The sequence below is a fragment of the Gymnogyps californianus genome, chromosome 20, assembly GCF_018139145.2.
Source record: "Gymnogyps californianus isolate 813 chromosome 20, ASM1813914v2, whole genome shotgun sequence".
In the NCBI taxonomy this organism is placed as follows: domain Eukaryota; kingdom Metazoa; phylum Chordata; class Aves; order Accipitriformes; family Cathartidae; genus Gymnogyps; species Gymnogyps californianus.
The window spans coordinates 6,186,394-6,213,763 of record NC_059490.1 but is presented as its reverse complement, the minus strand read 5'-3'; the positions used below and the strand labels follow the sequence as shown (position 1 = coordinate 6,213,763).

General features: G+C 49.8%; 2 protein-coding genes across 4 annotated transcripts; both read left to right on the top strand.

The window, feature by feature from the left end:
* The first annotated feature begins 3,111 nt into the window (after positions 1-3,111).
* Positions 3,112-12,225, top strand: LOC127024268 (argininosuccinate lyase-like). Of its 2 annotated transcripts, none has more exons than XM_050908724.1 (16): positions 3,112-3,172; positions 5,251-5,445; positions 6,391-6,474; positions 6,803-6,859; positions 7,120-7,217; positions 7,870-7,947; positions 8,393-8,470; positions 8,615-8,667; positions 8,949-9,011; positions 9,205-9,319; positions 9,990-10,074; positions 10,242-10,301; positions 10,581-10,664; positions 10,936-11,016; positions 11,387-11,493; positions 11,986-12,225. In XM_050908724.1, the coding sequence occupies exons 1-16, from the start codon at positions 3,161-3,163 to the stop codon at positions 12,134-12,136; spliced, it is 1,401 nt and encodes a 466-aa protein (XP_050764681.1). In that variant the 5' UTR covers positions 3,112-3,160; the 3' UTR covers positions 12,137-12,225. The 2 variants fall into 2 exon arrangements, with proteins under 2 accessions (XP_050764681.1, XP_050764683.1); XM_050908726.1 differs by having other exon boundaries at positions 3,112-3,178.
* A 3,638-nt stretch (positions 12,226-15,863) lies between these two features.
* On the top strand, positions 15,864-25,506 carry LOC127024267 (argininosuccinate lyase). 2 transcript variants are annotated; one of them, XM_050908722.1, is made up of 16 exons: positions 15,864-15,928; positions 18,006-18,200; positions 19,146-19,229; positions 19,558-19,614; positions 20,185-20,282; positions 20,938-21,015; positions 21,321-21,398; positions 21,838-21,890; positions 22,316-22,378; positions 22,595-22,709; positions 23,391-23,475; positions 23,646-23,705; positions 23,985-24,068; positions 24,340-24,420; positions 24,668-24,774; positions 25,267-25,506. In XM_050908722.1, exons 1-16 carry the CDS (start codon positions 15,917-15,919, stop codon positions 25,415-25,417), a joined length of 1,401 nt encoding a protein of 466 aa, XP_050764679.1. In that variant the 5' UTR covers positions 15,864-15,916; the 3' UTR covers positions 25,418-25,506. The 2 variants fall into 2 exon arrangements, with proteins under 2 accessions (XP_050764679.1, XP_050764680.1); XM_050908723.1 differs by having other exon boundaries at positions 15,864-15,934.
* Positions 25,507-27,370: the final 1,864 nt, after the last annotated feature.

Genomic DNA, 27,370 nt, shown 5'->3' with positions numbered 1-27,370 from the left:
CTACTTGATTCAAAAGGTAGAGAAAGAACAGTTGTCTACCTGACACCCACAGCACACTAGCGCTAGCTTTGCCATGGACAATTTCTTTTCTGTCACAGCATTTTAAAGCTGGTGTTTTCCTCAGGACCCTGCCTTCCATGCTGATGCAGCAACACGTTATTGACTCAGTACTGCAAAACTCGGTAACACACACAGGTAATGGCAGTAATGCAAGCATTGCCTCACCATGTTTAGGTTCAGGGCTGCAGCACAGACAGTACAAACTGCCACGAGCTAAATCTCCTGCCATTAACAAAGTACCCCAGGAGACACCAAGTGCTTTCATCCTACCTTCATAGCATTTGTGCTTTAAACACGGGGGAGAAGAACCAGCAATAGAAAACTTCCCTTTCTTCAACACTTCCCCCCACCCTCAGTCTCCCTTTATTCTGGCCCTAAACCCGATCTATTCTCCTGGCATTTAAAGAGCAGCACATTTCAATCACCACTCCATAAACCTCCTTTGTGTTTGCTCTGTTACCTCCTGCTGTGTTTCTGTTTTGGCACTTGTGTCTCACTCTCCAGATAGGTTAGCTGTAGCCAGGAAATCACTTATGCACACTTAGCTGATAGGGGAAAGGAGCAAGAGAGGGAGAGGTGACACCAATACCCAACACCTACAGAGTCAGAAGAAGGGATATCTCCTCATCTCCACCTCACAGTTCTTTTTCCTCCCATAAGCTTTCTTGATCTGTGCCACTCCACTCTTTTTCCCTATTTGTATCTTCTAGCTCCTGCTCAGTACCTTCAGAGGCCTCAGCTGACTAGATTTTCTCTCGCTCCCAGCAGCAAATGTCTGGCATTGTTCCTCGTGGCCAGTGCTGAGTGACACAGGGCCCTGCCAAACTGAAAGGAAAAGGGAGATTAGCAGATTATCACATCTCGGTCTCCTACTTAAATGAGTAGTTCATAATCACTGGTACTTCCCACCCATCCACCCTTGTCTTAAAATTGTGAAATGATTTAGATTGGAGGGACCTGTGGAGGTCTCTGAAGCTCCACAGACATGACAGCAGTGTGTGGTCCACAGTGTCTTCAGACTTTCACCATCACCCTACGACTCATTGTGATTTGGGTTTTTAAAGCCCTGTCGCTTAGCACAGGAAGATCTGTATAGACAGAAGGGTCAGTGGCTTGGACACTACTCTGGACTTGGGTCTTAAATCCTTGCTCCCCACAAGATGGGACTTAAGCCAAGAATTCATGTAGGCTGATCATGAACTACTGAAAGTCTCAGCAGATGACTAATGTAACTCTGATCTGACACCCAAGCAGATTACAAACCTACAGAAGGGCTCCTGAAACATTACAAAAAGTAGTGAACTCTTCTCTGGCTCCCCCCAAGGAAAAGATCTCTAACCTGTTTTTACACTCTGGAAAAATCCTGCTGAATATTTTGTCTCCTACAGAAATTGCTGTGCCTGGTCTTTTTATCCCCTAGCTCTCTATTGAAGAAGCTGAGCTAATTACATTTCTCTGCCACCACAAGAGAGTTGTGACAACAGATGCACTGCATGACTGCAACATCCCCTGCAGGCACCATGGATGAATTTGAGACAGCAATATCCAAACGTGTCCATCTAGCCTGGACTCCTCTTTGCCAGGGGCAACACAAACCAACTTCATTGTGATTCTTCAACCATTTCTATTCCTCACGTTACAGAGAGATGCACATACAGATAAATGGAAAAAATTACAAAGAGGCCTGGAACTAATGGAACAGAAACTGGAGCTTTCACTGGTATATTTAACCACGTAACTGTTTAAATACAGGTAATATTTAGAAATCAAACTGTCATGTATCACACGTACATAGCGTTAATGACATGAAAACACAAATAGCAAAGTAGATACAGGGCAACTCTGAAAGTGTCATAGAGATCCCACCTTCCATTTTTCAGCCCTGTGGGTCACAACTGGTCTCTGAGGGAGACCAGTCTTTGAATGGGTTGCGCATGTTCCACATAGCCAATCTTGAGCCCATATCACAAACACCACGAGGTAAAGCCTCTTCCTGTATTTGATTTATTCTGGATGTAAATCTAGTGATTACTATTTTTCCAAATCCTCAGCAATCTCCTGTCAAAGCCCCGAATAAAGACAGACATTCATAAAAGATGAACACGACAAGAGAAGCATTAAAAATTAGGGACTTCAGAAGAGGAAGGAACCTGGCCACAAAATGGTTCAAAGCAGTTTTCTCAGTGTAGACAGCATGATGCTTTGTGCATCTGCAAGCCTGGAAGTCTGAAAGGGAACACGGACATCACCCCAGAAAAAAAATGATCATACGGGGAAATGTTTGAGAAGCAGTGAATTAATAGTTGGCTATGAATCCAGATAGAGAGTTTGAGCCTTGTTCTGGACTGATACTGAAGGCAGCAGACTGGAAACTCAGCCACAAAAGGTACTTGCTCATTCAGGCTGGGTAGCCAGTGGCTGCCTGATGCTAGCCATGTCACTCTGCCTGTGTCCTCTCTGCTAGCACGCCCTAATCATGCAATCCCGTTGTGCCCTAGACTTCAACTCAGAAAGGGGATGAACAGTAGGACAGAGAAGAACATAGGAAAGACGGCTGGACTAGGTCCCTTCCTACCTGAATTACCCTACGGTCCTGTGACAACAGGGCTGCTTAAAAGGCAGAAAAAACCAAAAGGGGACAAGAAAACTGGGCTGCGCTTCCTGCACTCCCTCAAAGGCCTCCGACAGCGCACAGGGAAAAAAACACGCCGTAGTAGCACACTCCCTCAGGCAAAGCACAACCACCCCTGTGCAGCCGGGTGGTATGAGGGGAGGGGGGACCAGAGCGGGGCCGGCCCCGGGGACACCCCGCCCCGCCGGGGCGGACCGAGCCGCCAGCCCCGCTCCGAGGCGTGTAAAAGCGGGGCGGAGGGGCCGGGGAGCAGCGAGCGAGCAGCCGGGGCTGCGCTGCCGAGCGGGTGAGCGGGGCCGCGGCTCCCGGAGGGGCCGGGCGGGCAGCGGGGACCCCCGTCCTGCAGCCGGACCGGCACCGGGACCGGGACCGGCGGCAGAACTTCACCTCACCTCACCTCACCTCGCTGTTCCGCAGGTTGCACCAGTTGCCGGGATCGCTGCGCACACGAGCAAAACGTCGTCCGAAATGGCAGCCGAGGTGAGGGTGAACTTTGCTTCTCCGGGGGGGCAGTCCCGGGGGTGCTCTGGCAGACGCGAGCTCAACTGAGTTTAAGTCCCTGGCTGAGCAGCCTGCCTTTGCCTTCAGGTTCTTCCCTCTACCTGGGAGAGACTAATAACTGATGCGGTTCATTCCTGATGACTTGTGTTTAGGCAGGAGGTACTTTACAGCAGCTCGTGTAAACACTTCTCTGTACAAAAGCTGCATTTTCAGTTTCTGTGCCTGGTAGGTGAGACGTGACTAGTCAGCTTAGTGAGTCATGCTTTCTGCCTTCCAAATGGCTCCTACAACCCTGGCCTCCTCTGCTTTGCGTTACAGACAAGTGTCCGTCAGCAAGTGTCCGTCAGCTGTCAGACTGTACTAGCCACTTCTCTAACCAGAGTCCTGGAGCTAGCTAAAGTTAATCTTTCAGTTTTGATTTCTTGACTGTGAATGTATGTGTTGCAATGTTTCTGCTGACCCACTTCTTACTTTGATGGAAACCCATAATACTGAAGTTATACCTAGATGCCTAGATATACCTGTTCCCCATTCAAGCACTTAGCCTCTGGTACTGGCCTTTAACTTAGCATCCCCTATGCCATACTCCTGTGGGCACCAAATGCACGCTGAGGACCTCTAACACTTTTCTTTTTCAATTCTGATTCCCCCCTCTGCCTTCCCTCAGCTTTCTGACAAAGCTGCCTTAAAGATATTGAAAAGCACGTGCCTACGCTCTTACCTCTGTAGGCTCTTCTCCTGCTGTCCTCTCAAGCACGTTGTTTCAGCAGGGATCGGCAGAGACATGGAGACAGTCACTAGGGAAAAAGCTTCTAAGGTTACTCAACAGTGTTTTGTCTGACTGATAAAGCCCTGGCACAGATTAGCTTGCAACTGTCCCGCCAGCTTCTTGCTGTCCATGGTAGTTATCGTGTACAGCATGAGAGGAGACTTGACAGAGGTGTTTAAAAAATCAAGTAGATTAGTAATTATTATCCGCTCTGCAATGGCAACTGTATTTAGGCCCTTCCTTTAAATGTCCTCCAATTTCTTTTTTGTGCCTGCTAGCACTGGAGAGTTGTTTTTAAAATCCTGGATAAGTTGTAAGGTCTCTGCACAAGTAAAATTCCTATCCATTTCAGTGCAAGTTTGCCAGAGTTAGGGCTTCAGGGGGTGTCACACCTGGGCAAGCAAAAAGCTTCTGATCAAGTGACATACACTGCTCTTAGCTAGTGAATCCATTCAGTTGCTGACTCACTGGTGAAAAAAGCTTACGCACACCCTGCTGTGATGCATAGGTGGAATGGTGTACCTGTCTTCGGTCACCCAGTGAAGTAGTTCTGTAGATGACACATTCAAGTGTGTGAGGTTACTATATGAATCTTGGTTTAGGTGGAAAAACAACTTTTGTGTCTATGTGTTTTAGAACCTTTTTGTTGATTTATTTTTCTGAACATTCCTGATGCTGAAAGGTACCGAGACCTCCCTTTCTGCAGGCTGCACCTTAACCAGTTTTATGCTAATTTTATGCCAAAGCTTGCAAGCACATCGTGGACTCTGGAGATGGTAACTTCAAACACTTCATAATGTGGCTTGTGCTGGCCCACAGCTCTCTGTCAATCAAAGAAAAATCTCTCTGTTAGCTCAAAAAGGACTTAGAGGATACTGGCTTTCACTATATTCCTTACTTCTTTACTTTTTTTCCCCCTTTAAAAGGCTATCAAAGGGTTTTTGACCTGCAGCTGCCTCAAAAGAGGAATCCATGCTGGTCTTGCACCATATGCCCTGATAGTAATTTCAAGGACTCCCTGCAGAGGTAAAGTATCTGGAGGATTCCTGAGCCAGACCTCACAGCTCAAGGGCTAAATGCTAGTGACAGTGACATGTTCTCCACCTCTTCAACTACTTGCCAAAGGTTCTGAAGTCCAGGGGCCTTTCTGGTCAGTGCTGCCACCCTGAAAGGACGTAGCTGAGCGTGGCCTCTATATTGGATAAACAGATCATTGGACATTACATAGTGCATAGGACCTTAACTGAAGTTATTAGGCCTCTTTAATTTGCTTCTTCCTCTCTCTCAGGGAGATAAACTTTGGGGAGGAAGATTCAGTGGAAGCACAGATCCAGTCATGGAGATTCTCAATGCTTCCATTACCTATGATCAGAGACTGTCTGAAGTTGATATCCAGGGGAGCATGGCTTATGCCAAAGCCTTGGAGAAGGCTGGGATCCTATCTAAAACTGAGCTGGAGAAGATCCTGAGTGGCCTGGAAAAGGTATTTATTTCCTTCACATCTGTCACATGTGCTGGAATGAATGGCTACTTTTCTCACAGCATCTGTAGTAGCCTCCCTGAGTTGCTGTTCTAAAAAGCATCTTTAAATGTCCTCATGTCCTATTCCTTAGAATTAGGCATGTGCTGAAGTGCTGTCCTGAAAGGGAATGCTGTCCTAAATCATAGACATGACAGACCCACGTGTATTGCCCTCAGTACTCTTGGAGACATTCTGGGCAGGGGATCAATACTCAAATTGCATCCTGCTGAAGGATGTGAACCAGCTGACAAGCCCCCAGTGAGAGCCTGAAGCGCTGATGAGCACATTGTCAATGCTCATTGTGGCAGCCCCGGTGCCTCGGTGAGGTGCGCTCAGTGTGAGCTGCCCGCCCATCTTCTTCAGACTGAACATTCACCAGGAATCGTTGCAGTATGAATTAGGCATATTCTTTTTCTGCTCGCACTTGGGATCCTTTTGAGTCTGCCTGCCCGAGTTAGCAGGAGGCAAGGCATAGCATTGTATAAGGGGGAAGAGAAGTCAGCAGCTAAGTGCTTTTTAAAATATCCATTGTTGTTGCTCACCCACCATGGACAATGGTGACTCTATACACTGTTTGTGTAGGAAAATCTTTGTGGACAATACTAAAGCAATCACTGACATTTCAGCTCACTTGCTCGTTGCAATGCTTAAATCCTCCTGTAGCCATAACACTGCAGGATCATCATGGGTAGAGAGAGGAATCCCACCAAGGGCAGTACAGAATATCTGGATACAGCAAGCAGCCAGCCTTGGCCTGAAAGAACAGGAAGGCCAGAGCTCGCGTGCGACTTAACACTTTGGTTTCCATTGGGATGGCAGAAGTTGGTATTTGCTGGGGACACTTACAGCCTCCACGCGCAGCAGGGTGACCGTAGTGGCTGACACGTGTTTCTGCTGATGTTGTAGATCTCTGAGGAATGGTCTAAAGGAGTCTTTGTGGTGACCCAAAGCGATGAGGATATCCACACTGCCAACGAACGCAGACTAAAGGTTTGGGTCCTCTAACCTCTTGCTCCCATTCCTCTGTAGCTAGATCTGCCTGACGTTAAGCGCATGCGCCTCTGTCCCACTGTGAACTTCCTCTGGACCTTGTGGCACTGAAACCCCAGGTGCACAATCAAGTGTCTCCAAGACCCCTTTTGTGGAAGGGGCACTGTACAAGCACAGAACCCAAACTTGCCCTTCCCCAGAAGAGATCCCAGGGCTACTCACAGGATCCTAGAGCTGAGTCCCTTCCAGGCAGGGAGGAGGTCTGCTCATGTGGAGTCTCCTGCTTCGAGTACAGAGGCACTGATAGAAATCCTCCTCTTGTGCTCAGGAGCTGATTGGAGACATAGCTGGAAAGCTGCACACTGGAAGAAGCAGGAATGATCAGGTATGTACAGAACTGTTGTTTTTTCTCCTTTGTACTCCTCCCCCACCTCACTTCAGGAGACCTCAGACCAGAATGGCCTTTGGATCTCTTCCTGGATTGCAAGATGACAGTGACATTACCACATCAAAATGACCAAATGATGAGAGGAAGATGCATCTTCCCATCACACAGAAAAAGGAGGGGTTTACTTTGCAGTAATAGTGGCCAGTCACTAAGTATGTCACATTCTGCTTTGTCTGACTGTGGCCAATCTCATACAGGTTGTGACTGACTTGAAGCTGTTCATGAAGAATTCCCTCTCTGTCATCTCCACTCACCTCCTGCAGCTCATCAAGACCCTGGTGGAACGCGCTGCCATGTAAGTCCTTTTCCAAATCCACGGCCTTGGCCTTGCAGGGCCAGGAGACTTCTAGGCTCGCTCTTTGACTGACACCAACCCGGGCAGCAGCAGGGTCTCCTGTGGAGGAAGTTACAGACAGGCCGTGTGTGGTAGCACAGGGAAAGACAACGGACTCTTTCTCCACAGTTCGTGTCACAGAGACCTTCCTCTTCCCTCAGTGTATCCTAGCAAAGGAGCTGAGGTTGGAAGTCCACACAAGACTAGAAGGCACCAAATCCATCTGAAGGAGTGGGGAACTTGAACATGTTTCAAGTTGCTACATAGGAGAAAAGCTCAGCTGTCTTAACTCCCTGTCTAACCCTCCTCCTCACAAACCACACTCCCAAATGGTGGTGGACTGGGGAATCTTTGCCTGCCAGAGAAGGATTAGCGTACCAGGCAATTTTCCAGGGAGGCCTAGGGCAGATGCACCACGCTGGAAGATCGGGAGATCTCAACCCAGTGTGCTTAGGTAGCAGGTGACAGGGAGAGGAAGAGATAGACCAGCTTGAGCACAACACAAGCTAAAGGTGTTCTCTTTGTGACCTTGCTAGAAACCCCTGGAGTGTACCTGCCACTGCCTTCTATCCTGACAGCTGCTGCTCACCTCTTTCTCTCCTTTCACATGCAGAGAAATTGATGTTATCTTGCCTGGCTACACCCACCTGCAGAAAGCTCTGCCCATCAGATGGAGCCAGTTCTTGCTCAGGTAACCACCTTTCACACTTGGCTGGAGAAAGCCTTCTCCACCCTTGGGGCCCTGCTCAGCTGGAGCCTAGAAGAGCATTATCCTCTGAGGGGGCAGCCAGGGGTGGTGACAAATCAGAGGTAACCTTGCAAATTGGAACAGGAGCTCCCCATGTTCCTGTGCGGCTCTGACCAACCGGGGACCCAAGCACTGAGTGGGCAGTGGAGGCTGACACCCTGTACGCTCCATCCTTTGGCCACAGTTACACCTTAGCTAAGGGGGTAACATGGAGAATCTTGTATGGCTGCTAACTGTTCCACTTCAAAGGGCCTTCATGCCTAGGCTCCATTTCAAGCCTCTTCTGTTCGAGAGGAGATCCCAGGCTCCAGACGTGGCCGCATACTGCTTGGGAAGGAAAGTGACATTTTCTGACTTCACGTGCTTCATCTCTCATATCATTTCCTAGCCATGCTGTTGCTCTGACCCGTGATTCCGAGCGCCTAGGAGAGATGAAGAAGAGGATCAACGTCTTGCCTTTGGGAAGGTAAGGTCTACTGTTTGTGTAATCACTGGGCCTTGCTTTGCTCTGCAAAGTCTTCAGAGGTGCCTTCCCTGCTTCCTAGAGCTCAGTTTTGGTTGGGATATGCAGGGTATCTTGCATAACTTCTGTTTCTTTCTTCCCTGGCAGCGGTGCTCTGGCTGGCAACCCACTGGAAATTGATAGAGAGCTTCTACGTAGTGGTAAATGTCTCCCTATAATTGATTGGCACAGGACTACATGTAATATCTAGGAGGGAGGGAAGCATTGATACATGGCTCCCAACGGCACCGTAATGCACTGTCCTGGAGCCAAAGCCTTTCTTTTGAACAGCTTTTTACTGCAATGAGACAGTGACTTAAACATGTTTGTTTTCCTGGGACTACGCAAGGGCACATAGTCACCTACATGGTGGGGCACCCTGCTCCATTCAAGCTCCAGTCATGCCAAGCCTGACCTCCTCTGTCCATCACCTTCCTTACAGAGCTGGACTTTGCTTCCATCAGCCTGAACAGCATGGATGCCGTTAGCGAGAGAGACTTTGTGGGTAAGCACAACCCAATCACACCTTCCCACCACTATTTTAGCATCAGGCTTCTGAGACCTTCCCAGTTAACCTCCTTTAACAAGGGGACTGAAATCCCTCACTAGGAAGTAACTCCAGAGTCCAGTCAGGGCTCCCTGGATTGTCAAGCAAACAAGCACCTTTTTCACCTCCTGATTTCCTGCCTTCTCTGCAGTGGAATTCCTCTCTGTTGCCACCCTGCTGATGATCCACCTTAGCAAGATGGCTGAAGATCTCATCATCTACAGTACCAGCGAGTTTGGCTTTCTAACCCTCTCTGATACCTACTGGTAGGTTTCTGGTCTCTGGGGAGTAATTCTCCTCAGCTATCCTCACATGAGAGGGTGAGACAGTGGTTGGGGTCTCTGTGCTGCACAAGGCTGACACAGCATTAAAAGGCTGGCAGAAAGGCAGCCTTAGGGTGAATATTCCTCAGTAATGATCACTTATTTCTCATTCTGGTAACTCAAGCAAGCCTGCATTCAGCAGGCACTCCTCCCCAGCAACTGCTGGCAGAGAGAACTTCCTCCTCTGCTGGCAATGCCTGCCAAAGCCCTTCCTTGACTAGCCGGGTTTGCAATCCTAACAGATTTCCTGTCTCTCAGGGCGGCACAACCACAGCCCTCCCTCGCTGAGGTCACAGCAACACTTAGGCTGGCCTGTTGATACCACCTCTGGAGGGGCTGGGGGCCAAGCCTCTTTTCTGCTTCCTCTCGGAGAGGTGGGACTGCATGGTAGCTCCAGACAAGACTGCAAACCCAAAGGCTTTGCTGTGGGAAACAGGAGAAACCAAGCACACTCAGTTCACTGCTTTCTACACCCTAGAAGCATGTCCAGGGAAGGGGGACCTACATGTCGCTTTTGGAGGGCTGGGTCACTGTGCTGCATGACCTGTCTTAGCCTGTGTCTGTAGGGACTGGGGTCTTGCCCACCCTTACATTCCACACACCTTTCTTGCAGCACTAGCAGCAGCATGATGCCTCAGAAGAAGAATCCTGATAGTCTGGAACTGATCCGCAGCAAAGCTGGACGAGTGTTTGGACGGGTGAGCCTGCTAAAGAAAGAAGCGGGATGGGGAAACAGCTCATACTGGGGCTGAAGAATCTTCCTTCTTGCCTCTGTGTAAAGAAATGTGCCCAGTCGAGGCTCTTAACCTCTGCTGGGGCAATGTGCTTCTCTTCCTGTAACTGCCTCGCCTGTTTCTCTCTGCAGTTGGCTGCTATTCTCATGGTTCTCAAAGGACTTCCAAGCACCTACAACAAGGATCTGCAGGTAAAAGACATGTTAGCTTTCACACCATCTCTCTGAGCAGACACAGCTGTCTTCTGCTCTTGAGCAGTCTTGCCACTACATTTCCCTGCACAGATCCTGCTTGTGTGCAGGGTGCTGAGAAAGGGGCTGAGGCACGGCACGCTGCAGTTGACACCCCGGCCCCCAGCAGGAGCCCCTGGGATGACATGGCTGCTCTGCTGGCTGGGCCGCTCAGGCTGTTGGGCTTTTGGGCTGCACCAGGTTGACTTAACAGCAATTTCCAACCCTGTCCCAATGCAGGAGGACAAGGAGGCCGTCTTTGATGTTGTGGACACCCTGAATGCTGTGCTCCAGGTTGCCACGGGAGTCATTTCTACCCTCCAGGTAAGGCTTCAGCCTCTCACTAGTGAACACGGTTGGGGTGCACATTCTGTGAGTAACACAGGTAAGAGAGCTCAAGAGTGGTCCTAAGATGAAGGCTCTTCAGGACCTCACCCATACTGCTCATTATGGCCCCCGCTGTCAGCTGCTCAGGGGGTCTGAGGGTCCTTTTAGAGCCAAGTCCCTTCCATATGGAGTCCCCTCACTGTGACCACTAACATGTCGCCAAGGAGGAGCTGATGATAACGTCTCCCTCTGACCCTCCTTTCTGCAGATCAACAAGGAGAACATGGAGAAGGCATTGAGCCCTGAGATCCTGTCGTCTGATCTGGCTCTCTACTTGGTTCATAAAGGAGTAAGTATCAGAGGGAGACCTGGAGCTGTGATTTCTTTGGATGCAGAATACTGCTTAGCGAGGGCCTGAGATGAGGCCTTCTGTTCTGTCCCAGGTGATGATCAGTCTGGGTCAACAAACACGAAAGCTGGAAACCCATTCTTTACATGTATCCCAAGTAGTGGAACTGCTGCCGGGTGGACTTGATAGTAATTTACAGGTGGAGTTTTACCTCCTAACGGCTCCCCTCCTCACACCCCAGAAAACCTGGATTCAGATTGCATTGTCTAAGTGAAAACAGCCAACCCAAAAAGAGAGCACATCCATTTTTTCCTTTGAAAAACACCCCAGTTGCCTGGTCACTGACTGCGGCCTCTGCTTCTCACTGCAGATGCCATTCAGACAAGCCCACACTGCCTCCGGGAAGGCCGTCCACCTCGCCGAGTCTAAAGGCACGACCATCAATAATCTCAGCCTGGATGACCTGAAGAGCATCAGGTTTGTATCGTCCCTACTCTTTTGCCATGACTCCCCTCAACAGGCAGCCATCAGCCTCCTCATGGTGCCCTTCCCCAAAATGCCTGGGCCAGACAGCACCCCAAAATCCTCCTGGCCTGAATATCAGTGCTGCTACTGCTGGGCCTGAACACACTGAAGCGGGACACCACCACTACCCTTCAGCTCCAGCGGGGCATGGGCAGCAGCTGTTGGGAGGGACTGGAAGAAATTCATGCTCTGAGCTGGAAGCACCAGCCCTCTGAGGAGCTGCGCTCCGAACTTGCTCATTCTCCCCTTGGAGCTGACTCTCTGGTCTGCCACAAGCAGCTACTGTCAGGCACTAGAAGTGCAGAAGCAGGGCTGCAGGAGGCCTTTCCCTTGGAAAAGGGCTCCGTCCCCACTCCCTCACCCTCTCTGCAGGCAGTGAGCATGTAAAGGCAGCCAAGAGCACCCAGCGCTCTCCACTGACACCTCTGCCTTTGCCCCCCCCAGCCCCCTGTTTGGCAGCGACGTCTCCCAGGTCTTCAACGTTGTCAACAGCGTGGAGCAGTACACGGCCATGGGCGGTACTGCCAAGAGCAGCGTGACTGCCCAGATCGAGCAGCTGAGGGAGCTGCTGAAGAGGCTGAAGGAACAAGCTTAGAGTGTGGGGAGATATTCCATGGATGCAGCGTTGTGCCTGTCACACTAATCTGGAGTTAATAAACACTGGGGTGTATGTAGTTCACTGAACTCCTGTCTTGCTTATTTCTTCTTAGGGGCGAGATTGAGCTGGGCTTCCTCAGCCCTTGTGAGGCTTGGGGAAGCGTTCACTGGTGTGAAAGAATAGGGGTTCCCCCTCCCTGGCAGTGGAGATGGGTTATGGGGTGTTCAAGCTCTGGGGAGCTGGTAGGTAGAGGGCATGGAAGGCAGGTCATTCCAGCCCATCACAAAACCACCTTTGGCTCTGGCTTACACTGGAGCACAGGGGTTGCATGGTCCCAGGTCCAGCTCTTTCCTCTGTGTGACCCAGGCCAAGCTAGCTGGGGCAGAATGCTTGAAAAGAGACTGGCATGGCTGGCTGCCTCTCACAAATCTTATACTATCTTCCTTCTCTCCTTAAAAAAATATAATCAGAACAAAGATGAGGAAAAGCCTTACTTGGGGAATGAGAATGCAGCAACCTTGTGTCTTTCACAGGGTGAAAATATTTGATTAAACAAACACTTGAAACATTATTCCCCACTATTGTTCTGCAGTGATTTTGGGATGGAATATGCCTGCTACTTGATTCAAAAGGTAGAGAAAGAACAGTTGTCTACCTGACACCCACAGCACACTAGCGCTAGCTTTGCCATGGACAATTTCTTTTCTGTCACAGCATTTTAAAGCTGGTGTTTTCCTCAGGACCCTGCCTTCCATGCTGATGCAGCAACACGTTATTGACTCAGTACTGCAAAACTCGGTAACACACACAGGTAATGGCAGTAATGCAAGCATTGCCTCACCATGTTTAGGTTCAGGGCTGCAGCACAGACAGTACAAACTGCCACGAGCTAAATCTCCTGCCATTAACAAAGTACCCCAGGAGACACCAAGTGCTTTCATCCTACCTTCATAGCATTTGTGCTTTAAACACGGGGGGAGAAGAACCAGCAATAGAAAACTTCCCTTTCTTCAACACTTCCCCCACCCTCAGTCTCCCTTTATTCTGGCCCTAAACCCGATCTATTCTCCTGGCATTTAAAGAGCAGCACATTTCAATCACCACTCCATAAACCTCCTTTGTGTTTGCTCTGTTACCTCCTGCTGTGTTTCTGTTTTGGCACTTGTGTCTCACTCTCCAGATAGGTTAGCTGTAGCCAGGAAATCACTTATGCACACTTAGCTGATAGGGGAAAGGAGCAAGAGAGGGAGAGGTGACACCAATACCCAACACCTACAGAGTCAGAAGAAGGGATATCTCCTCATCTCCACCTCACAGTTCTTTTTCCTCCCATAAGCTTTCTTGATCTGTGCCACTCCACTCTTTTTCCCTATTTGTATCTTCTAGCTCCTGCTCAGTACCTTCAGAGGCCTCAGCTGACTAGATTTTCTCTCGCTCCCAGCAGCAAATGTCTGGCATTGTTCCTCGTGGCCAGTGCTGAGTGACACAGGGCCCTGCCAAACTGAAAGGAAAAGGGAGATTAGCAGATTATCACATCTCGGTCTCCTACTTAAATGAGTAGTTCATAATCACTGGTACTTCCCACCCATCCACCCTTGTCTTAAAATTGTGAAATGATTTAGATTGGGAGGGACCTGTGGAGGTCTCTGAAGCTCCACAGACATGACAGCAGTGTGTGGTCCACAGTGTCTTCAGACTTTCACCATCACCCTACGACTCATTGTGATTTGGGTTTTTAAAGCCCTGTCGCTTAGCACAGGAAGATCTGTATAGACAGAAGGGTCAGTGGCTTGGACACTACTCTGGACTTGGGTCTTAAATCCTTGCTCCCCACAAGATGGGACTTAAGCCAAGAATTCATGTAGGCTGATCATGAACTACTGAAAGTCTCAGCAGATGACTAATGTAACTCTGATCTGACACCCAAGCAGATTACAAACCTACAGAAGGGCTCCTGAAACATTACAAAAAGTAGTGAACTCTTCTCTGGCTCCCCCCAAGGAAAAGATCTCTAACCTGTTTTTACACTCTGGAAAAATCCTGCTGAATATTTTGTCTCCTACAGAAATTGCTGTGCCTGGTCTTTTTATCCCCTAGCTCTCTATTGAAGAAGCTGAGCTAATTACATTTCTCTGCCACCACAAGAGAGTTGTGACAACAGATGCACTGCATGACTGCAACATCCCCTGCAGGCACCATGGATGAATTTGAGACAGCAATATCCAAACGTGTCCATCTAGCCTGGACTCCTCTTTGCCAGGGGCAACACAAACCAACTTCATTGTGATTCTTCAACCATTTCTATTCCTCACGTTACAGAGAGATGCACATACAGATAAATGGAAAAAATTACAAAGAGGCCTGGAACTAATGGAACAGAAACTGGAGCTTTCACTGGTATATTTAACCACGTAACTGTTTAAATACAGGTAATATTTAGAAATCAAACTGTCATGTATCACACGTACATAGCGTTAATGACATGAAAACACAAATAGCAAAGTAGATACAGGGCAACTCTGAAAGTGTCATAGAGATCCCACCTTCCATTTTTCAGCCCTGTGGGTCACAACTGGTCTCTGAGGGAGACCAGTCTTTGAATGGGTTGCGCATGTTCCACATAGCCAATCTTGAGCCCATATCACAAACACCACGAGGTAAAGCCTCTTCCTGTATTTGATTTATTCTGGATGTAAATCTAGTGATTACTATTTTTCCAAATCCTCAGCAATCTCCTGTCAAAGCCCCGAATAAAGACAGACATTCATAAAAGATGAACACGACAAGAGAAGCATTAAAAATTAGGGACTTCAGAAGAGGAAGGAACCTGGCCACAAAATGGTTCAAAGCAGTTTTCTCAGTGTAGACAGCATGATGCTTTGTGCATCTGCAAGCCTGGAAGTCTGAAAGGGAACACGGACATCACCCCAGAAAAAAATGATCATACGGGGAAATGTTTGAGAAGCAGTGAATTAATAGTTGGCTATGAATCCAGATAGAGAGTTTGAGCCTTGTTCTGGACTGATACTGAAGGCAGCAGACTGGAAACTCAGCCACAAAAGGTACTTGCTCATTCAGGCTGGGTAGCCAGTGGCTGCCTGATGCTAGCCATGTCACTCTGCCTGTGTCCTCTCTGCTAGCACGCCCTAATCATGCAATCCCGTTGTGCCCTAGACTTCAACTCAGAAAGGGGATGAACAGTAGGACAGAGAAGAACATAGGAAAGACGGCTGGACTAGGTCCCTTCCTACCTGAATTACCCTACGGTCCTGTGACAACAGGGCTGCTTAAAAGGCAGAAAAAACCAAAAGGGGACAAGAAAACTGGGCTGCGCTTCCTGCACTCCCTCAAAGGCCTCCGACAGCGCACAGGGAAAAAAAACACGCCGTAGTAGCACACTCCCTCAGGCAAAGCACAACCACCCCTGTGCAGCCGGGTGGTATGAGGGGAGGGGGGACCAGAGCGGGGCCGGCCCCGGGGACACCCCGCCCCGCCGGGGCGGACCGAGCCGCCAGCCCCGCTCCGAGGCGTGTAAAAGCGGGGCGGAGGGGCCGGGGAGCAGCGAGCGAGCAGCCGGGGCTGCGCTGCCGAGCGGGTGAGCGGGGCCGCGGCTCCCGGAGGGGCCGGGCGGGCAGCGGGGACCCCCGTCCTGCAGCCGGACCGGCACCGGGACCGGGACCGGCGGCAGAACTTCACCTCACCTCACCTCACCTCGCTGTTCCGCAGGTTGCACCAGTTGCCGGGATCGCTGCGCACACGAGCAAAACGTCGTCCGAAATGGCAGCCGAGGTGAGGGTGAACTTTGCTTCTCCGGGGGGCAGTCCCGGGGTGCTCTGGCAGACGCGAGCTCAACTGAGTTTAAGTCCCTGGCTGAGCAGCCTGCCTTTGCCTTCAGGTTCTTCCCTCTACCTGGGAGAGACTAATAACTGATGCGGTTCATTCCTGATGACTTGTGTTTAGGCAGGAGGTACTTTACAGCAGCTCGTGTAAACACTTCTCTGTACAAAAGCTGCATTTTCAGTTTCTGTGCCTGGTAGGTGAGACGTGACTAGTCAGCTTAGTGAGTCATGCTTTCTGCCTTCCAAATGGCTCCTACAACCCTGGCCTCCTCTGCTTTGCGTTACAGACAAGTGTCCGTCAGCAAGTGTCCGTCAGCTGTCAGACTGTACTAGCCACTTCTCTAACCAGAGTCCTGGAGCTAGCTAAAGTTAATCTTTCAGTTTTGATTTCTTGACTGTGAATGTATGTGTTGCAATGTTTCTGCTGACCCACTTCTTACTTTGATGGAAACCCATAATACTGAAGTTATACCTAGATGCCTAGATATACCTGTTCCCCATTCAAGCACTTAGCCTCTGGTACTGGCCTTTAACTTAGCATCCCCTATGCCATACTCCTGTGGGCACCAAATGCACGCTGAGGACCTCTAACACTTTTCTTTTTCAATTCTGATTCCCCCCTCTGCCTTCCCTCAGCTTTCTGACAAAGCTGCCTTAAAGATATTGAAAAGCACGTGCCTACGCTCTTACCTCTGTAGGCTCTTCTCCTGCTGTCCTCTCAAGCACGTTGTTTCAGCAGGGATCGGCAGAGACATGGAGACAGTCACTAGGGAAAAAGCTTCTAAGGTTACTCAACAGTGTTTTGTCTGACTGATAAAGCCCTGGCACAGATTAGCTTGCAACTGTCCCGCCAGCTTCTTGCTGTCCATGGTAGTTATCGTGTACAGCATGAGAGGAGACTTGACAGAGGTGTTTAAAAAATCAAGTAGATTAGTAATTATTATCCGCTCTGCAATGGCAACTGTATTTAGGCCCTTCCTTTAAATGTCCTCCAATTTCTTTTTTGTGCCTGCTAGCACTGGAGAGTTGTTTTTAAAATCCTGGATAAGTTGTAAGGTCTCTGCACAAGTAAAATTCCTATCCATTTCAGTGCAAGTTTGCCAGAGTTAGGGCTTCAGGGGGTGTCACACCTGGGCAAGCAAAAAGCTTCTGATCAAGTGACATACACTGCTCTTAGCTAGTGAATCCATTCAGTTGCTGACTCACTGGTGAAAAAAGCTTACGCACACCCTGCTGTGATGCATAGGTGGAATGGTGTACCTGTCTTCGGTCACCCAGTGAAGTAGTTCTGTAGATGACACATTCAAGTGTGTGAGGTTACTATATGAATCTTGGTTTAGGTGGAAAAACAACTTTTGTGTCTATGTGTTTTAGAACCTTTTTGTTGATTTATTTTTCTGAACATTCCTGATGCTGAAAGGTACCGAGACCTCCCTTTCTGCAGGCTGCACCTTAACCAGTTTTATGCTAATTTTATGCCAAAGCTTGCAAGCACATCGTGGACTCTGGAGATGGTAACTTCAAACACTTCATAATGTGGCTTGTGCTGGCCCACAGCTCTCTGTCAATCAAAGAAAAATCTCTCTGTTAGCTCAAAAAGGACTTAGAGGATACTGGCTTTCACTATATTCCTTACTTCTTTACTTTTTTTTCCCCCTTTAAAAGGCTATCAAAGGGTTTTTGACCTGCAGCTGCCTCAAAAGAGGAATCCATGCTGGTCTTGCACCATATGCCCTGATAGTAATTTCAAGGACTCCCTGCAGAGGTAAAGTATCTGGAGGATTCCTGAGCCAGACCTCACAGCTCAAGGGCTAAATGCTAGTGACAGTGACATGTTCTCCACCTCTTCAACTACTTGCCAAAGGTTCTGAAGTCCAGGGGCCTTTCTGGTCAGTGCTGCCACCCTGAAAGGACGTAGCTGAGCGTGGCCTCTATATTGGATAAACAGATCATTGGACATTACATAGTGCATAGGACCTTAACTGAAGTTATTAGGCCTCTTTAATTTGCTTCTTCCTCTCTCTCAGGGAGATAAACTTTGGGGAGGAAGATTCAGTGGAAGCACAGATCCAGTCATGGAGATTCTCAATGCTTCCATTACCTATGATCAGAGACTGTCTGAAGTTGATATCCAGGGGAGCATGGCTTATGCCAAAGCCTTGGAGAAGGCTGGGATCCTATCTAAAACTGAGCTGGAGAAGATCCTGAGTGGCCTGGAAAAGGTATTTATTTCCTTCACATCTGTCACATGTGCTGGAATGAATGGCTACTTTTCTCACAGCATCTGTAGTAGCCTCCCTGAGTTGCTGTTCTAAAAAGCATCTTTAAATGTCCTCATGTCCTATTCCTTAGAATTAGGCATGTGCTGAAGTGCTGTCCTGAAAGGGAATGCTGTCCTAAATCATAGACATGACAGACCCACGTGTATTGCCCTCAGTACTCTTGGAGACATTCTGGGCAGGGGATCAATACTCAAATTGCATCCTGCTGAAGGATGTGAACCAGCTGACAAGCCCCCAGTGAGAGCCTGAAGCGCTGATGAGCACATTGTCAATGCTCATTGTGGCAGCCCCGGTGCCTCGGTGAGGTGCGCTCAGTGTGAGCTGCCCGCCCATCTTCTTCAGACTGAACATTCACCAGGAATCGTTGCAGTATGAATTAGGCATATTCTTTTTCTGCTCGCACTTGGGATCCTTTTGAGTCTGCCTGCCCGAGTTAGCAGGAGGCAAGGCATAGCATTGTATAAGGGGGAAGAGAAGTCAGCAGCTAAGTGCTTTTTAAAATATCCATTGTTGTTGCTCACCCACCATGGACAATGGTGACTCTATACACTGTTTGTGTAGGAAAATCTTTGTGGACAATACTAAAGCAATCACTGACATTTCAGCTCACTTGCTCGTTGCAATGCTTAAATCCTCCTGTAGCCATAACACTGCAGGATCATCATGGGTAGAGAGAGGAATCCCACCAAGGGCAGTACAGAATATCTGGATACAGCAAGCAGCCAGCCTTGGCCTGAAAGAACAGGAAGGCCAGAGCTCGCGTGCGACTTAACACTTTGGTTTCCATTGGGATGGCAGAAGTTGGTATTTGCTGGGGACACTTACAGCCTCCACGCGCAGCAGGGTGACCGTAGTGGCTGACACGTGTTTCTGCTGATGTTGTAGATCTCTGAGGAATGGTCTAAAGGAGTCTTTGTGGTGACCCAAAGCGATGAGGATATCCACACTGCCAACGAACGCAGACTAAAGGTTTGGGTCCTCTAACCTCTTGCTCCCATTCCTCTGTAGCTAGATCTGCCTGACGTTAAGCGCATGCGCCTCTGTCCCACTGTGAACTTCCTCTGGACCTTGTGGCACTGAAACCCCAGGTGCACAATCAAGTGTCTCCAAGACCCCTTTTGTGGAAGGGGCACTGTACAAGCACAGAACCCAAACTTGCCCTTCCCCAGAAGAGATCCCAGGGCTACTCACAGGATCCTAGAGCTGAGTCCCTTCCAGGCAGGGAGGAGGTCTGCTCATGTGGAGTCTCCTGCTTCGAGTACAGAGGCACTGATAGAAATCCTCCTCTTGTGCTCAGGAGCTGATTGGAGACATAGCTGGAAAGCTGCACACTGGAAGAAGCAGGAATGATCAGGTATGTACAGAACTGGTTGTTTTTCCTCCTTCTGTATGCCTCCCCCACCTCAGCTCCTTAATCAAATTTCTTAATGCCATTTTTTCACATGCCCTTACAGTCTCCAGCACATACTCCCTAGGGCTTTAAATTAGTGACACTGCAGTGACTCATCCGCACAGGGCAATGGGCTCTGCAGAATTGTTTCTTGGTGGTAAAAGGCCACAAACTTCCACTGACATCACTTTGAAAGCCTACAGAAACCATGACTTTACTGGCTGGGTGCCATGCATCTTTCAGGATCAGTCCTTCTAATGATGACCGACTTGTGTCGGTTGGGGATTTTCTGATCCAAAGTTGACAATACCTGAGAAGTCCACTGAAAAGAATGGGCTTTGGTTCTGTTCGTGGACAGCAAGCTACAGCGGCTTTCACAAATCAGTGACCAGGGATGCATCTGGTAAGAGGAAGATGTCCCTTCCCATCACACAGAAAAAGGAGGGGATAACTCTGCCAAGGCTTTCTGCTGAACAATATTTGGTCACTAAGTATGTCACATTCTGCTTTGTCTGACTGGCCAATCTCATACAGGTTGTGACTGACTTGAAGCTGTTCATGAAGAATTCCCTCTCTGTCATCTCCACTCACCTCCTGCAGCTCATCAAGACCCTGGTGGAACGTGCTGCCATGTAAGTCCTTTTCCAAATCCACGGCCTTGGCCTTGCAGGGCCAGGAGACTTCTAGGCTCGCTCTTTGACTGACACCAATCCGGGCAGCAGCAGGGTCTCCTGTGGAGGAAGTTACAGACAGGCCGTGTGTGGTAGCACAGGGAAAGACAACGGACTCTCTTTCTCCACAGTTCATGTCACAGAGACCTTCCTCTTCCCTCAGTGTGTCCTAGCAAAGAAGCTGAGGTTGGAAGTCCACGCAAGACTAGAAGGCACCAAATCCATCTGAAGGAGTGGGGAACTTGAAACATGTTCAAAGTTGCTACGTAGGAGAAAAGCTCAGTTGTGCTAACTCCCTGTCTAACCCTCCTCCTCACAAACCACACTCCCAAATGGTGGTGGACTGGGGAATCTTTGCCTGCCAGAGAAGGATTAGCGTACCAGGCAATTTTCCAGGGAGGCCTAGGGCAGATGCACCACGCTGGAAGATCGGGAGATCTCAACCCAGTGTGCTTAGGTAGCAGGTGACAGGGAGAGGAAGAGATAGACCAGCTTGAGCACAGCACAAGCTAAAGGTGTTCTCTTTGTGACCTTGCTAGAAACCCCTGGAGTGTACCTGCCACTGCCTTCTATCCTGACAGCTGCTGCTCACCTCTTTCTCTCCTTTCACATGCAGAGAAATTGATGTTATCTTGCCTGGCTACACCCACCTGCAGAAAGCTCAGCCCATCAGATGGAGCCAGTTCTTGCTCAGGTAACCACCTTTCACACTTGGCTGGAGAAAGCCTTCTCCACCCTTGGGGCCCTGCTCAGCTGGAGCCTAGAAGAGCATTATCCTCTGAGGGGGCACCCAGGGGTGGTGACAAATCAGAGGTAACCTTGCAAACTGGAACAGGAGCTCCCCATGTTCCTGTGCGGCTCTGACCAAGCGGGGACCCAAGCACTGAGTCGGCAGTGGAGGCTGACACCCTGTACGCTCCATCCTTTGGCCACTCTTACCTCTTGGGTTGTGTGACATTTTCGGACTTCAGGTGTTTCATCTCTCATGTCCTTTTCTAGCCATGCTGTTGCTCTGACCCGTGATTCTGAGCGCCTGGGAGAAGTGAAGAGGAGGATCAACGTCTTGCCTTTGGGAAGGTAAAGTTTACTTTGCATGTAATCCGTGGGCCTCACTCTGCTCTGCGAAATGGCTAAGAGGCAGATCTTTACATCCCCTGAACCACTGGGGTTAGTATACCATATGCGCTGCAGAGCTGCGATGGTGCAAGCCTTGCTTTTCTCACCAAAGAAAGACTGTTCCAAAGAGAAGACTCTCACCACAGAGATACTGTTCTTCTCCATTCTTGAAATTAAGAACTACAAGGCTTTCATCAAGCAAACCTTCTTCTTTGGAAGAGAACTTCTGGTTTACTCCAGAGTTCAGTGTTTGCTGAGCCTCAGGCCACACTGTGTGACACCAAAATGAACTAGGGGAGGGAAATCTTCAGAGAGGTGTCATCACTGCCTGCTAGAGCTCAGTTTTGGTTGGAGTGTGCAGGATATCATGCATGACTTCTGTTTCTTTCTCCCCTGGCAGCGGTGCTCTGGCTGGCAACCCACTGGCAATTGATAGAGAGCTTCTGCGTAGTGGTAAATGTCTCCCTGTGACTGAGGCACAGGTCTACTCATAGTATCTGGGAGCTGGGGAAGCTTTGACACATTGTCCTGATGTTATTTTGGATGTGTTGCAGCACCTTAACATGGGGATGGAAAGTAATAAATTAAAAAAAAATTAGTATGAGCTGATGCTCAGTGACACAGGTGGGAGGCAGCTCCTAATGACTCGGTAAGCCAGAAAGCTTTTTACTGCAGGGAGCCAGCAGGCGCCTGTAAGGTGGGAGCATAAACAGAGCCACCTCTGCTGCATGCTGGTTGCCTGGGGCTTATAACAAAGACCCTGCTAAGCATGTTTGTGTTCCGGGGACTACTCAAGGCCCCACAGTCACCTGCATGCTTGGGCAGCCTGCTCCAGTCATGCCAAGCCTGACCTCCTCTGTCCATCACCTTCCTTACAGAGCTGGACTTTGCTTCCATCAGCCTGAACAGCATGGATGCCGTTAGCGAGAGAGACTTTGTGGGTAAGCACAACCCAATCACACCTTCCCACCACTGTTAGAAGCAGGCATCTGATACCTTTCCAGTTGACCTCCTTTAATAGGGGGACTGAAATCCCTCACTAGGAAGTCATTATACAGAAAATCTGTTTGCTCATGTTTAAGCTCCAGTCAGAGCTCCCTGGGTTGTCAAGCAAACAAGCACCTTTTTCACCTCCTGATTTCCTGCCTTCTCTGCAGTGGAATTCCTCTCTGTTGCCACCCTGCTGATGATCCACCTTAGCAAGATGGCTGAAGATCTCATCATCTACAGTACCAGCGAGTTTGGCTTTCTAACCCTCTCTGATGCTTATAGGTAGGTCTCTGGGCAGAGAGCCCTTCCGTCAGGCTCTCCTCCTCAGCTATCCTCACATGAGAGAGTGAGACAGTGGTTGGGGTCTCCCTGCTGCACAAGGCTGACACAGCATTAAAAGTTGGCAGAAAGGCAGCCTTAGGGTGAATATTCCTCAGTAATGATCACTTATTTCTCATTCTGGTAACTCAAGCAAGCCTGCATTCAGCAGGCACTCCTCCCCAGCAACTGCTGGCAGAGAGAACTTCCTCCTCTGCTGGCAATGCCTGCCAAAGCCCTTCCTTGACTAGCCGGGTTTGCAATCCTAACAGATTTCCTGTCTCTCAGGGCGGCACAACCACAGCCCTCCCTTGCTGAGGTCACAGCAACACTTAGGCTGGCCTGTTGATACCACCTCTGGAGGGGCTTGGGGGGCAAGCCTCCTTTCCGCTTCCTCTCGGAGAGGTGGGACTGCATGGTAGCTCCAGACAAGACTGCAAACCCAAAGGCTTTGCTGTGGGAAACAGGACAAACTGAGCACACTCAGTTCACTGCTTTCTACACCCTAGAAGGGTGTCCAGGGAAGGGGGACCTACATGTCGCTTTTGGAGGGCTGGGTCACTGTGCTGCATGACCTGTCTTTAGCCTGTGTCTGTAGGGACTGGGGTCTTGCCCACCCTTACATTCCACATACCTTTCTTGCAGCACTGGCAGCAGCCTGATGCCTCAGAAGAAGAATCCTGATAGTCTGGAACTGATCCGCAGCAAAGCTGGACGAGTGTTTGGACGGGTGAGCCTGCTAAAGAAAGAAGCGGGATGGGGAAACAGCTCATACTGGGGCTGAAGAATCTTCCTTCTTCTTGCCTCTGTGTAAAGAAATGTGCCCAGTCGAGGCTCTTAACCTCTGCTGGGGCAATGTGCTTCTCTTCCTGTAACTGCCTCGCCTGTTTCTCTCTGCAGTTGGCTGCTATTCTCATGGTTCTCAAAGGACTTCCAAGCACCTACAACAAGGATCTGCAGGTAAAAGACATGTTAGCTTTCACACCATCTCTCTGAGCAGACACAGCCGTCTTCTGCTGTCGAGCAGTCTTGCCACTATATTTCCCTGCACAGATCCTGCTTGTGTGCAGGGTGCTGAGAAAGGGGCTGAGGCACGGCACGCTGCAGTTGACACCCCGGCCCCCAGCAGGAGCCCCTGGGATGACATGGCTGCTCTGATGGCTGGGCCGCTCAGGCTGTTGGGCTTTTGGGCTGCACCAGGTTGACTTAACAGCAATTTCCAACCCTGTCCCAATGCAGGAGGACAAGGAGGCCGTCTTTGATGTTGTGGACACCCTGAATGCTGTGCTCCAGGTTGCCACGGGAGTCATTTCTACCCTCCAGGTAAGGCTTCAGCCTCTCACTAGTGAACACGGTTGGGGTGCACATTCTGTGAGTAACACAGGTAAGAGAGCTCAAGACTGGTCCTACCATGAAGGCTCTTCGGTGCCTCACCCATACTGCTCATTATGGCCCCCGCTGTCAGCTGCTCAGGGGGTCTGAGGGTCCTTTTAGAGCCAAGTCCCTTCCAGATGAAGTCCCCTCACTGTGACCACTAACATGTCGCCAAGGAGGAGCTGATGATAATGTCTCCCTCTGACCCTCCTTTCTGCAGATCAACAAGGAGAACATGGAGAAGGCACTGAGCCCTGACATGCTGGCTACTGACCTGGCTCTCTACTTGGTTCGTAAAGGAGTAAGTATCAGAAGGAGACCTGGAGCTGTGATTTCTTTGGATGCAGAATACTGCTCAGCGAGGGCCTGAGATGAGGCCTTCTGTTCTGTCCCCAGGTGATGATCAGTCTGGGTCAACAAACCTGGATTCACATGGCATTGCCCTAAGTGAAAACAAGCCAACCCAAAAAGAGAGCACATCCATTTTTTCCTTTGAAAAACACCCCAGTTGCCTGGTCACTGACTGCGGCCTCTGCTTCTCACTGCAGATGCCATTCAGACAAGCCCACACTGCCTCCGGGAAGGCCGTCCACCTCGCCGAGTCTAAAGGCACGACCATCAATAATCTCAGCCTGGATGACCTGAAGAGCATCAGGTTTGTATCGTCCCTACTCTTTTGCCATGACTCCCCTCAACAGGCAGCCATCAGCCTCCTTATGGTGCCCTTCCCCAAAATGCCTGGGCCAGACAGCACCCCAAAATCCTCCTGGCCTGAATATCAGTGCTGCTACTGCTGGGCCTGAACACACTGAAGGGGGACAACACCACTACCCTTCAGCTCCAGCGGGGCATGGGCAGCAGCTGTTGGGAGGGACTGGAAGAAATTCATGCCCTGACCTGGAAGCACCAGCCCTCTGAGGAGCTGGGCTCCGAACTTGCTCATTCTCCCCTTGGAGCTGACTCTCTGGTCTGCCACAAGCAGCTACTGTCAGGCACCAGAAGTGCAGAAGCAGGGCTGCAGGAGGCCTTTCCCTGGGAAAAAGGCTCCGTCCCCACTCCCTCACCCTCTCTGCAGGCAGTGAGCATGTAAAGGCAGCCAAGAGCACCCAGCGCTCTCCACTGACACCTCTGCCTTTGCCCCCCCCAGCCCCCTGTTTGGCAGCGACGTCTCCCAGGTCTTCAACGTTGTCAACAGCGTGGAGCAGTACACGGCCATGGGCGGTACTGCCAAGAGCAGCGTGACTGCCCAGATCGAGCAGCTGAGGGAGCTGCTGAAGAGGCTGAAGGAACAAGCTTAGAGTGTGGGGAGATATTCCATGGATGCAGCGTTGTGCCTGTCACACTAATCTGGAGTTAATAAACACTGGGGTGTATGTAGTTCACTGAACTCCTGTCTTGCTTATTTCTTCTTAGGGGTGAGATTGAGCTGGGCTTCCTCAGCCCTTGTGAGGCTTGGGGAAGCGTTCACTGGTGTGTGAACCTGGGAGAGGAGCTGGGTTATGGGGTGTGAAGTTCTAGGAGGCTGGTAGGTAGAGAGCAGCAGGAGTGTCAGTGCATGTGTTGAGGGAGGCTTGTGTGTGTCCACAAAGAGAGATGGTTGGTACAACATCTGCAACACATGCCTCATCTCTAGCTATCACCACCCTCCTCATAGGAGTATGTTTCCCTGTCTGACTTCTGGCAGGGAAAAAAAATCTCCTCACCACCTGGCATGGGAACTTGCATAGCCTAGACAGGTCTTGGCCAGCAGGTTGGCCTGCTGGCCAACCCACAGGTCATCGCAGCCCATCACAAAACCACCTTTGGCTCTGGCTTACACTGAAGCACAGGGTTGCATGGTCCCAGGTCCAGCTCTTTCCTCTGTGTGACAGATGCCCTGATTTGCCTCCAAGCTAGCTGGGGCAGAGTGCTTTAAAAAAAAGGTCCCTGGCATTGCATTGCTGTTGCCTCTTACAAAAATCATTTGCCATTTTCCCTTCTGTCCTTATAGAAGTAAAATCAGAACAAAGACCAGGAAAAGTCTTACTTGAGGAATGAAGTGCCAGAAAGTTCCCGAGTCCCCTGCTGCTTATTGCCATGTTTCTCTGGTTTAGTACATTCGTCTCACCTTCCAGCTAAGTTAGCTGTGGCAGGGAAATCAATTATGAACACTTAATTCAGGTGGAGATGTGACAGCAACAGCCAACACCAACAGATGCAGAAGAAGGGATTATCTCCTCCTCCCCAGCTCATGGGTCTTTTCTTTCCTCACGTAAGCTTTCTCCCTGTTTTCTCACTCCTGGTCAGTACCTTCACATGTCTCAGCTGACTAGACTTTTGCTTGTTCCCAGCCGCCGCTGTTCAGCATCTTGGGGGTCAGTGCTGAGTAATGTGGGGCCCTGCTGATTGAAAAAAGAAGGTGGTTTTAGCAGATTATCACATCTCAATCTCTCGCTTAAATAAATAGTTCCTAGTCACTGGTACTCCCCATTTGACCATCCACCTTTCTGATATTCTTACTTGTCACCAAGCCATTCATTGATCTGCAATAAACTGAGCTGTTGCTTCTGTAATTGAACCAGATACAGCATGACTGACAGCTGCTTGTTGCGCATGGAGGTACATGTTCCCATCCAAGAAACAAACATAGGCTACAAATAAACGTACTATGAAATTAAAATCAATCTGATGGCATTTCCTTCCTCCCTTGCCCCTGTGATACTTTTCTCTGCCCTGCTTTATTCCTAATGAAGTTCTGAGGGATACGGTCTGAATAGGAAATGTTACCGTACTTCACAGATGAGTCCAGAGGTGGTTTTCTAACGCAGAGATCCTCCTCCTGCCTGTCCCCAAGATGCCGTCTGGTCATCAGTGCTCTTCTTTGTCATTTCCAATAACTTCTTGCCCTCCCGCTTCAACAAGTGACTCTGAAAGTACATAAAAGTAAGCAACCAAGTAAGTAAATAAATAAATAAAAGAAAAACACCCCACGCCCCCCCCAGAAATCCAGCAATCCTGGACACAGCCCAACGCCTGCAAGTGTTTTTACGCCAGGCTACCGATGGCTTCAGCTAGAGGCGCCTGCAGCCCCGTGTGACAGCACCCGGACCCTGCTCGGGCTCTGCAGCGGCCCCTCCCGCCGCGACGTGCCGGGGCGGGACCTGTCCCCGCCGTCCGTCCCCGCCGCTCCCCCGGCGGTACCTCCCCGCGGCCGGGCGCTGCCCACAACCAAGATGGCGGCGGGGGCATCAAGCGGCGGGGTGGGCTGCGGC